A 12,401-nucleotide genomic window follows, 5' to 3' on the forward strand; every position below is an offset into this window, starting at 1 on the left:
TTCACTAGTCTACTCTTCAAATACTATGGACCAAGTGTAGCCTTTCATGTCTATCGCAGCAAATTTTAAATGTCTATAGGAATTAAACCTTGTGATTTCCCCCAGAATCTGGTAGCAGAGAGCAGAACTGACCAGCCATATCCTGTCATCTCTTCTTCCTTGTAGGACCCACGGCTGGCACGCAGGACCAAGAACCTGTGATGACCGTGCAGATGATATTCCCAGCATCCTTTCCTTTCTACTCTCTGAGCATTTCACCAAAACACCCATCACTCCAGGTGACCAAAATCATGAACAAAGAAATGGTGTTCCTTCCAGAGTCTGATTGCAGGATTTGGAAATACTTGGAAAAACAGAGAATTAAGCATATCTAGGAAGGAGGAGGAGGTCTCTATGCAACCAATCAGAAAGCAGTATGGAAGTTGGCAGCTCAGAGGACAGTGAGGATAATGAGCCTCAGCTAGGAGCAGTGTGGTGGGCAGGACTGAGGAGCAGCCATGCTGTGGCTCAATCAAGCCTTGGATCTTCTCCCCAGCTTGGGAGCTTGGTCCACATGAAGGATGTTGGGAGGTTGTTGGATCTAAGAGGTGGAGTCTAGTGGGAGGTCCCAAGCCTGTCCCATCTGTGTTCTGGTTTCCTTTCTCTTAATGTGGCCTCCCCGTCTAGCAGGCACTTCCACCATGGTGACATTGCTGTAGAGGGGATACAGACAGGGGCTATCAGGTGTCTATCTAGAGCGTCCCCATTCCCCAGTCCTCTGAGCTGCACTGAAGAAGAGATCACTTTGTCAGGCTGTCATGGACCCGGATGAGCTCCTGCAGCTTCTGCTCCAGGTCCTGAGCCTGCTGCCGCAACTTTGCCGCAGACTCTGTCTTCGCACCCTCATGCAAATGCTTTGAGTCTTCCACAAGGCTGACCACATCCATCAGCAAGGAGAGGCCTGTGGTGGCTGCACCCATGATCCGGGCTCCTTTGGACATTGCCAGAGCTGTGCCTCCAAAGGCTTTCTCCACCTTTCTAGTGTTTTCGGCTGACACCTTCCCTGTGGTGATGAGACGCTTGGCATTAGTTTTTAGGTGAGAGTCAGCTTTGGCCAGCTTGATGGCATCAATGTTCTTCTTGATGTCCTCCAGGTTCTGGAAGGAATTCTTATATACAGAAACAAGCCCAGGTGTACTCTCTTCCAAAACTTCTTTAATGACCTCCTCTTTGTCCTTGCTGGTTGGCACCAGCTGGCTGGCTTTAGCTTCCTCTTTCGCCGTGATGACCTTTTCCACAAGGCTTGTAGAAACACTAGTCACAGCTGCTGCAGCCCCCAGCCCCAAGCCTGTGGCTGAAAGTCCCAGACTGACTCCTGCTGTCACGGGTGCCAGAGCGAGACCAAGGATAGTCAGGACTCCGGACACAGCACCGGTAGATTTGGCCACCACTTGTGAGATGGTGCAGTCCCTGTGCACCCTGTCAATCTTGTCTGCAAGGGCATGCAGCTTCCTGATCTGCTGCTCAATCTCCAGTTTCACCTGAGGATAATCTTCCAAAAACCTTTTCTTCTCCTGCAGGTCATTTTGGAGCTTGTTGTCATCACCTACATCAGTAGCCACTATGGTCTTAGCAGGAGCTTCACACCAGTTATCTTTCTTTTCCCTGTAACAGGAGAGGACAACTGAGTGAGAAGATCTGCCCTGTGGAAACCACAGAGCATCTGCTCTAATGAAATGGTGGTGAGTGTTACAGTTGTATTGGATCTTTCTTATAGCTATGAGAAGACTTGACACACCACAATGTCTTGAATTGTTAAAAAGACAATGAGTTAAACCCATCTTCATGTGTCTTCTTAATTTGTTATTTTATGTTGTATGAGTGTTTTGCATGTGCACACACGTGCGTGTGTGTGTGTGTGTGTGTGTGTGTGTGTGTGTGTGTGTGTTTACCATGTGCATGCCTGGAGCCAGTGGAGGGTACAGGAAGGCATCATATCCCTAGGACTGGCTTTAGATTCTGTTGCAAGCCATCATGAGGGTGCTGGGAATTGAACCTGGTTCCTCTGGATGAGCAGCCAGAGTTCTTAACCACTGAGCCATCCCTAGTCCCTTAATACACCTCTCTATTGCTAGACATTTAATAAAGATTCCTTCCCCTCCAGGTCAATGTCATCACTACTAAAATACTTCTCTGTAGGAACTCTAAACAAACACAGAAAAGAGGATTTAGAGGAAAAAAAATAATTCTTTGTTTTAGGAAAAGTTACTATTCCCTGAAGAGTTCACTGTCCCCAAAGAAAAACCTCCTATGACCTCAGTTGCTGAGACATGGCCTATGTCCTGCTGGTCAGAGATTTCCATGTTTGCTGGAGGACTTGGATTTTGAGAGTCTGCAAAGTGCACATTCCTAAGAGGGAAACCCTATGTGGGAATTCTTTTTGTACTGCAGTGGTGTGTACATGTGTGATCTGGTGGGGCAGCTCACAGCTGAGATCCATCCACTCAAAACACAGCACAGAAAGTTCTTTTCCAGCTGTGAGAGGAGGGTAAAGAAACATGAGCGGGTTCCCCATTGACATGTGTGTCCCATCGCCAAGAAATCTCACTGTGCCTCTATAAGTGTTTCAGTAGCAGGTAAATCTGAGAGTTCAGAACATGTAGGTTCCCTAGCAGTCCCCAGACTGAATTCCCAGCCTGAGAAAGGTGATGTGTGGTGGGATTTTGCTGTCATTTCTGACCTGCAGGGGAACTAGACAATAAAGGCATGAACTCCAGGAAGGTGGAAGACACACACACACACACACACACACACACACACACACACACACACACACTTGAACAGACACACACAAATTTAAATAAAAGCCTTTCATAAAAATATCAGCTTTCAATGAACACCTACTGTGTGATGGACACATATTGTGTGCTGGCCATATGCTGAACCTCCCACATGCATCCTCTTATTTTTTCTTATAATGAAGTTCAACATGTAGAAGATTGCAAATAGATTCATATCTATCACCATGCACAAAACTCAAGTCCAAGTGGATCAAAGACCTCAACATAAATCCATCTACACTGAACCTGATAGAAGACAAAGTGGGAAGTAGCCTTGAACACATTGTCATGGGATATCACTTCCTAAATATAACACCAGTAGCACAGACACTGAGAACAACAATTAATAAATGGGTCCTCCTGACACTGAGAAGCTTCTGTAAGGCAAAGGACATGGTCAACAAGAAGAAATGACAGCCTACAGAATGGGAAAAGATGCTTACCAATTTGAAATCTGAAAGAGGGCTGATCTCCTAAATATATAAAGAACTCATGAAACAAGATATCAAAACACCAAACAATTCAATTAAAAAATGGGCTACAGATCTAAACAAAGAATTCTCAATATAAGAATCTCAAATGGCTGAAAGACATTTAAGGAATTGCTCAACATCCTTAGTCATCAGGGAAATGTAAATCAAAATGAAATCTGAGATTCAATTTTATACCTTTTAGAATGACTAAGATCAAAAATACTAAAGACAACTTATGTTGGAGAGGATGTGCAGCAATGGGAACACTCCCCCACTGTTGGTGGGAGTGCAAACTTGTACAGCCAACTCGGAAATCAGTATGGCGCTTACTCAGAAAATTGGGACTCAACCTCTCTCAAGACCCAGCTATACCATTCTTGGGCATATACCCAAGGATTTGCTCAATCATACCACAAGGACACTTGCTCAACTATGTTCATAACAACATTATTTGTAATAGCCAGAAACTTAAAATGACTTAGATGCTCCTTAACCAAAGAATGGATAAAGAAATTGTGGTACATATACACAATGGAGTATTACTCAGGTGTAAAAAAACAATGACATCATGAAATTTGCAGGCAAATGGATGGGACTAGAAAATATCATCCCGAGTGAGTTAACCCAGACTCAGAAAGACAAACATGGTATGTATTCATTCATAAGTGGATACTAGATGTAAAGCAAAGGATAAGCAGACTACGACCTACAGCTCCAGAGAAACTAGGTAAGAAGGAGGATCCTTAGAAGCATGCACGGATCACCCTGGGAAGGGGAAATAGATGATATCTCCTGAGTAAACTGGGGGTGATGGGGAGGCAATAGAGGGGAGGGTTTGGGAGATGAGAACATGAGGGAAGGGATAATTGAGCTGGGGGAAGGATGGAGTGGGAGAGCAATGAAGATGGAAGCAGATGCAGAGATCCATAGCCAAGCTCCAGGCCAAGTTTCAGGCATCCAGTTAAGGAGCAGGAAGAGGGTTTATTTGAGCAGAGTGGGGGTCAAGATTATGATGGGGAAATCTACAGAGACAACTGAACCAAGCTCGCAGTAACTCGTGAACTTTAGACCAACAGCTGGGTAACCTGCATGAGATCAGACTAGGACCTCTGCATATAGGAGACAGTTGTATAGCTTGGTCTGTTTGAGGGTCTCCTGGCAGTGAGATCAGGCTTTATCTCTGGTGCATAAGCTGGCTTTTTGGAGTCTATTACCTATGGTAGGATTCCTTGATCAGCCTTGATTAAGAGGGAAGGGTCTTGGTTCTGCCTCAACTAAATGAACTTGGCTTTGCTGACTCTCTATGGGAGGCCTTACTGTTTTGGAGTAGGGGATGAGGAGTGTGTTGGGAGACTGGCTGTGCAGGCAGGGGAGCCCAAAGATGGATGGGAGAGAAATCTGTTGTTGATATATAAAATGAAAAAAAAATTGACTAAAAAAAAAGAAAGAAAGACTTTTAAACAGCATGTCCCTGATGCTATTCAAGGTCTAATTCATAGTCCCCTACCCTGTTCTTTTTTTTTTTTTTTTTTTTACAACTAGGGAGAAAAAACTTGATTTAGTGTATGGCTGAGTACCTCCCGGTCTTGTCCTGCAGGTCCTTTTGGAGCTCCTGTTCATCTTCATCTTCTTCTCCATCAGGATCTGCAACCATCTTACCAGGAGCTTCACAAAGGAAAGCTTCCTTTTCCCTGTGACAAGAAAGACTGATAGAGTGAGGAAGATAGTTTAGAAGATAAACTCACTGAAATGAAAGAACTACACACACACACACACACACACACACACACACAAGAACGTAATCACAGAAATATTTAAAATAAAAACCTTTGGTAAAAAATCAGCTTTCAGTGAACACCTACTATGGACTGGGCATATAGTGCATGCTGGCCATATGCTGATCTCCCCATATGCATCCTCTGATTTTTCTTACAATGAAGGTCAATGGTGTCCAAATAAAGCAGAAGGAAATAAACTTAAGTTCTCCTGGTCACAGGACCAGCAATGGCAGAAACAGTCTTGTCCCCTGGGACTGTCATCTCCTCCCAACAAGAGTCTGTCCCCTGCAAGTGAACAGCACTGAGGAAATATTTGCTCAGCAGGGACACTGTCTACTTGGTCTGCCTGGATAGTGTATTCCTACACAGAAAAAGCCATGAAGAAAGAGATATCTGGATTGAGGGAGACATTTTGGGGTTAGGGGCAATTGTGGGGCTAGAAAAATTCCCAGGAATCCAAAGGGATGATCCTACCTTAGACTATTAGCAATAATGGAGAGGGTACCTGAACTGACCTACTTCAGTAATCAGATTGGTGAAGACTCTAACTGTCATCATAGAGCCTTCATCCAGTAAGTAAGACCTCACTCATGCCTCACTTAATTTCAATGCTATGGTGGTCCCTTAAAGGCTCAATGTCTAAATACAGTCACCTGGGCTTAGGGCTTTTCCAAATGAATTTAGAAACATAACTCAGTCTCTAACATTAGTGGCACCATTGAAATATGTCATGTGGGGGTTGGGGATTTAGCTCAGTAGTGGACTACTTGCCCATCACCACAAGGCCATGGGTTCGGACCTACTCTCTGAAACACAAATTTCATGAGAAAGATGCTCAGAAACACATTTAAACAGTTGTCCCTGATGCCATTCAGGCTCTTATGCACTGTCCCCTAACCCTGTTCTTTTTTTGTTCCAACTAGAGAGAAAAAGCTTGATTGAGTGTGTGGCTGAGTACCTCCTGGTCTTGTCCTGTAGGTCACTTTGGAGCTCCTCTTCATTCACATCTTCTCCATCAGGATCTGCAACCATCTCACCAGGAGCTTCACACAAGGAAGTTTCCCATTTCCTGTTACAGGAGAAACTGACTGAGTGAGGAAGACAGCTTGGAAGATAGGCCCAGTCAAGTGCAAGAAACAGACACACACACACACACACACACACACACACACACACACACACACGGGCACACAGAAATTAAAATAAAATAAAATTAATTAATAAAATTAAAATAAAATCTTTTGGAAAAAATCAACTTTCAATGAACACCTACAATGTGCTGGGCACGTACTTCATGCTGACCTGTTTCCTGAGGTCAACAGAAAATTCTCCCATAAAGCCCTAGATGCAGCCTGAGGATGTGACTAAGCTGGTAAAGCGTTTGCAATGCAAAGTAGACCTGAGTTCAGTCTTGCAGGGGCCACAAAGAAATCCAGGTGCAGTTTTTTAAATCAGGCTACAGTTAACCTGACACCCAAACCACACAAAAATGCAACAAAGAAAGAGAATTATAGACCAATCTCCCACATAAACATTGATGTGAAAACACTCAATAAATACTGACAAACTGAATCCAAGAACGTATCAAAACAAAGTCATCCACCATGATCAACTACGCTTCATCCCAGTGATGCAGGGATGGCTCCACATACAAAAGTCTGTCAATGTGATCTACTTAGAAACAAAGTGAAAGAAAAAAACCCCACATGATCATATCATTAGATGCTGAAGAAGCCTTTGACGAAATCCAACACCCCTTCATGATAAAGGTCTTGGAGGGATCAGGGATACAAGGAACATACCTAAATATAACATATGCAATATACAGCAAGCCGGCAGCCACCATCAAATTAATTGGATTGAAACTGGACCAAGCAGCTCCTTCCACAGGCTGTTGCCACTCTACCACTTCAGTCAGCTGGAGCTGCAGATACTCCTTGATCCTTGTGTCCCAGAGGAACTCAACCACAGACTCAATGAAGCCTTTTCTTTCTAGATGGGAAGGAAAAGGAATATGGTTAGAGGACTGTGCATTGGCGCTTGAATGGCTTTGGGAACTAGCTTTGTAAATGTGGTTCTGAGCATCTGTCCCTTGAGGTAAATTTTGGTGTCACTAGTGGTAGGAGCTGAGTTGTGTCCCTTAATTCATTTGTAAAAGCTCTAACCACCTTTGACTGTATTTGGAGATAGAGTTGTTAGGGAACCAAGTGAGGTTGTGAGTGAGGTTCCTAACCCATAGTATTAGGGTCCTTATAGCAGCCAGAAGAAACTCCCTCCTACCCTTTCCCTACTTCTCTATCTCCCCCCACATTTCTCTCTTTCCCTGCCTTTCTTCTTCTCTCTAGACACATGAAAGAGCCCATGGGCTAGCACAGGGTACAGACTTCTCTGCCCAGCAGGAAGACAGAGCTCACCAGTGCCAACCTGCCACACTTTGACTGTGGATGTTTGATTCCAGCAGAGTGAGAGAAGAAGGTCTTTCTTTTAAATCACCTACCCAGTGTCGCTTTGTGATGGCATCCTGAGAAGACCAATGTACCAGAGCTGTGTCATGGTGCTTTGCAGAGACACATATCATATCATTTTTAGCTCAGACCAAGTAGGAAGTGAGCTCCTAATACCCAGGAAGAGGGAGGAGATTCCATTGATGACTTCCATTTACAGTGTACCTGTGGCATGGACCTTGAATGTGACTTTTTCCCTTGGTTTTTACTTTATGTATAGGAATATTTGCCTGCTTGTATGTATGTCTTTGCACCATGTGTGTGTGTGGTGCCCAAGGTGGGCCTTGGTCCCCTGGAGTGGCAGTTAGAGACTGTTGTGAACCTGCTGTGGGTGTTGGGAACTGAACCCAGGTCCTCTGCAAGAGCAGCAAGTGCTCTTAACCACTGAGCTGCTCTAGCCTCAAACATGACTATTGACACCTGAATGGTTAGTTATTAATCCCAAGTTTCAATCTACTGGACTAACGAACATCTTGGAAATCAGTAGATCTTATCTGGGCAGTTGTGAGGGGGCTTCAAGTTATATTAGAGCATAACTGCTCTGAGCTAATGAGTGGTTCAAAGACTGAGCTGAGGCACCATGGGAAGTGGGGCCTGCTTGATGTCAGGAGGGCAGTTGGAATGAGTCTTTGGGGCTGATGGGCATCTTGTCTTGGCCCTTTCATGTTGCAGCTTTTTGTATGCCATGATGTGAGCTCTCCTCCTTCTTCCCTTCCAGGATGGACCAACATATGCAAAATTATAATAAATGTGAATATTATAAGCAAAATAATGTTGTCATTAGTTACAGCAATGACAAAGGTGAGTAACACCAGTTTAGAAACTAACTCATAATGAATAAACGAACAAATGGTCCACAGAGCCGATAGAAGAATCTTGAAAAGGAAATGCAGCCGGGCACAGTGGCACACGCACTCGGAGACTGAGGCAGGTGGATCTCTGTGAGTTCCACGTCCCGCTGGTCTACATAGTGAGTTCCAGGGCAGCTAGAGCTAGAAAGTGAGACCTGTCTTGAAAAAAAAAAACCCACATAAAAAGGAAATGGAATTGACAACACCAGAGGAAACAGCAGAGGAAGAGTGAATATTCATGGATTATTCTATGCATGTCCATATGCACACACATATACATGCAAACACTCAACTCATTCAGAATCTAAATCTTTCACAATACTTTTAAGTTACCTTGAATTTTCACTTTTAATTGTCCCATTGTAATTGTATGTATATATGTAACACAGTATGATATTTCATGGAAAATTAGTATGTTATTAGTTCAAACATTTGTCATTCAGTTAAGAATGATCAAAATAGGGCTGGAGAGATGGCTCAGTTAAGGACCATGGCTGTTCTTCCAGAGGACCCAGGTTCAATTCCCATCATTCACAGGTGCCTTCATAACTGTGTGTAAACCCAGCATCATGATATCCAACCCCCTCATACAGATATACATTCAGGAAAAATCCAAATTCACATAAAATGAAAATAAATCATTAGAAAAAGGAATGTTCAAAATTCAGTTCTCAATATCACTACTACCTACTCTGAAATATTCAATTAATTAGCATTTCTAATCTGTGAGAAATGCAATTCTGAAGTGATGGTGTAGACCCATAATCCCAGCACATCGAAGATGAGGCAGGAGGATTGTGAGTTTGAGGACAGCTGGAGTGACATAGCAAGACTTCCTTTGATGGAAAGAGAAGAGAGAGGGAGGACAGAGAGAGGGGAGAAGGGAGAGATGGAAAAGGAAGAAGAAAGGAGGGGGCATACAGGGGCAGTCCCAGCAGTCCAGGCATCTATTCACGATGGCAGCAGAACATGGGGACTTTCCATGAAATGAGACCAACAGTGTAATGGCCGCAAATATTCCCAGGTCACTTGAGGTCAGGTTCCAGCCCAAGTGAGTTGCCAACAATGTATGTTCTCAGGGATGTGGAGGTTATGGTTTTAAGGAGAAGGGAGTGAGGACGAGTTATTTGTAACATGCCTGGTGGATGTGCCTCTTACATTTGAAAGTGACATTTCAAATGTCACACTACTAAGATCAACTGTCAGTGAAGAGGATTCCTGCTCTGATGGAAATGCTAAGATCGGCAGCATATGGGGGTCGCTGGTAGGTGGGACCCTCCACGCTGACCTGTGGTTTCCTCATGTGTCAGGGTCTGACACCCCAGACCTGTCAAGGTTTTCATGCTGCCCCATTTAGTAAAAGGCAATATTTACCCTGAAATCCACATGCTCCCTAGCCTTCCTCAAGAATACCAGGGCCTGCTGGGTGCTCTGATCTCCCTGCCTCTCAACTTTCCTCCCTTCCTAATTCTATTGAATGTTTTTTTCTTTTTTATTAACTCTATTTATTGTCCAAAATGATGGGTTTCAAAAAGCCATATTCATTCAAGCTTATGTAAATTGACTATATTCACTCTGTACCGTCTCCTGTTACTAGTCTGCCTTTGACTAAATAGTCCTCTCTATTCTTTTATACTCTGTGTGTGTGTGTGTGTGTGTGTGTGTGTGAGAGAGAGAGAGAGAGAGAGAGAGAGATCTAGGTTCCATATGGGAAAGAAAACACTCAATATTTGTCTTCTAATTGATAGATTCACAACATGCCCCCACGGTTGAGCATGCCCAGCAGACCTAGACACTTCCACCTAGCCAGTTCCAGGTCAAAATAGCCATTTCCGGTTCAAAACATCTCGTGTGACCAGGACCCCGTGGCTTTGCATGGTTGCGTAAAGCGCGCAGCGCAAACATGTGATCTACGTGCATGTGTAGAGTAGCCACATGAGCCTGTGTACGCATGCGCAACCCAGCCTTTATAAGCTGGTGCCATATTCCTGGCTTCCTTCCTTTCCGCAGGCCTGAGCACACCTGTCTCTCTCTCTTATCTTAATAAAACTCTTGTTAGTGGATTCTGTCGTGTTTCGTGACATTTCCTCCCAGGGTAAGAGCACCACCAAAATAACTAACACTAAGTCTGACTTATTTTGGTCAAAACGCTGACCCACAGTTCCATCCATTTTCCTGCAGACAACATGCTTTCATTCATCTTTAAGGCTGAATGAAATTCCATAGGTAGTGCACCACATTGTCTTTATGCATGCGTCTGTGGATGTGCACAATTCTTCATTCCATATCTTAGTTACTGTGAATCACGCTGATAAAACCAGGATGCACCAGCACCTCTCTAACGCACTGATGGAGGTTCCCTTGGGTGTTCACCCTTGAAGAAGGCAGCTGGGTCTTACAGAAGTTTTATTTTCATATTTTTGAGGAATCTCCATACTGATTTCCACACTGGCCAGACTAACTTACATTCCCATGATGAACACGTGTTCCTCTGCCTGACTATTTGTTGCCTATTTCCTTAATGAGAACCGTGCTGACCGAGGACACATCTCTGTAGTTTTTTCTCTCTCATTCGTCAACATGACTGCTCTGCTGTGTGGGTTGGCCAAGTGCTGAGCAAATGACCCGACTGCCTAAGCAGCCGAGTTGGGGAGGAAGTCAGAGAACACGGGGCTTGGAGATCGGTGTGGATCCAGGGCTGGTGTAGAGTGTTCCTGGGCACAGAGTCACTCCTGAGTGGAGGTTTTTAGTTCCTGTTTTTGTTGTTGTTGTTGTTTGTTTTCTGGTTTTTGTTTCAACTTCAGATTTTTTTACATGACAAAAGAAAAAATCAGGCCTTGCCTGAGGTAGGCACACCGGGTAAGCAAGCTCTGGTCCTGGCAGTGAAGGGCAGGTGCCCTAACACAGCTTTGGGATGGGAACTGGGTCACTTGGAATTAATGGAGTGTAGGCAGAGGATGCAGCAGGCTGGAGCCTGCCTGTACACATGGGGACACATGCCCTAATGGTATAGGTGACTTGAGGTGAGAGTCTCCAGGTAACATAGATGGACTGTGGACAAGATCTCACTGGGGTGCAGTAACTTCTGCTGAGGCAGTTAGAACAGGTGGGTTCCTGAGCTGGAGCAAGGTGGGCTGCCTCCTCAGGGACAGCGCCCCAGCATCTCTGAGAGCAAACCTCCATGAGGTGGCTGGACCTTCCAGCCTCCTGTTCCTTTCATTCCTCCCTGCTCCCCTCCTGGCTTCCATTTTCCAGGAGGTGACTGCTGAGAATGCACCCCAAGTCAAGATAGGAAGTGGGGACTTGTCTGACCCAGGACTGGGAAACTCCTTATGCTCCCCCTTGGGATTCATCTCCTGTATCCTTGACTCCTCAGCAGACACTTAGCAGGGAGGCTCTGGCAGTCCTAGGCCATGATCAGGAGTAGAGAACAAGACTGGTTACCTGGGGAGCCCATGGCAGCTGCTGGGTCTTGGTGTCACTCAAGGAGATCCTGACAGGTTTTCTTACAACTCAACAGACGTAGAGGCTACAGGAGGATAAAACAACCTGTGGGACAGAGGAGACAGGTGCTGTGACCAGGGATCTGGTGACCCACAGTTCTCTCAATGGTGACTGCCAAGAACCAAAAGAACTTGACCCAAAGCCTGTGTGCTCCCCTGGCTCTGTGACTGCTATTTAAAGAACCCTATCTGTGGCTCCAGCCCTGCTGCCCTCTCTCCAGCCAAGACAGAGGAATCTTGTCTTGTTGGGAACAATGGAGAAGGTGTCAGCTGAGGAGACAGAGGTGGAGAAACAACAGAGTCCACACATTGAGAGATGGAGCCTGCGGCTGTGAAGGCAATACAGACTCCATCTTAGGAGAGGGCCACCATCTTAGACCACCTGCTGGGCTCCGTTCAAGGAAGGACCTCAGGAATGTGCCATGACAGCTCCAACAGATACAGGGCAGTATGCTCCTGCCTACATTCTGTCT

General features: G+C 44.9%; 1 protein-coding gene across 1 annotated transcript; it reads right to left on the reverse strand.

Moving 5' to 3' along the window:
* Window positions 1-564: 564 nt before the first annotated feature.
* Window positions 565-11,882, reverse strand: LOC131897137 (apolipoprotein L3-like). Its single transcript, XM_059248013.1, has 4 exons — window positions 11,870-11,882; window positions 6,942-7,062; window positions 6,029-6,139; window positions 565-1,644 (listed from the first exon to the last, which is right to left on the reverse strand). Exons 1-4 carry the CDS (start codon window positions 11,880-11,882, stop codon window positions 780-782), a joined length of 1,110 nt encoding a protein of 369 aa, XP_059103996.1. The 3' UTR covers window positions 565-779.
* Window positions 11,883-12,401: the final 519 nt, after the last annotated feature.

The sequence above is a fragment of the Peromyscus eremicus genome, chromosome 20 (genome assembly GCF_949786415.1).
Source record: "Peromyscus eremicus chromosome 20, PerEre_H2_v1, whole genome shotgun sequence".
Lineage (NCBI taxonomy): Eukaryota > Metazoa > Chordata > Mammalia > Rodentia > Cricetidae > Peromyscus > Peromyscus eremicus.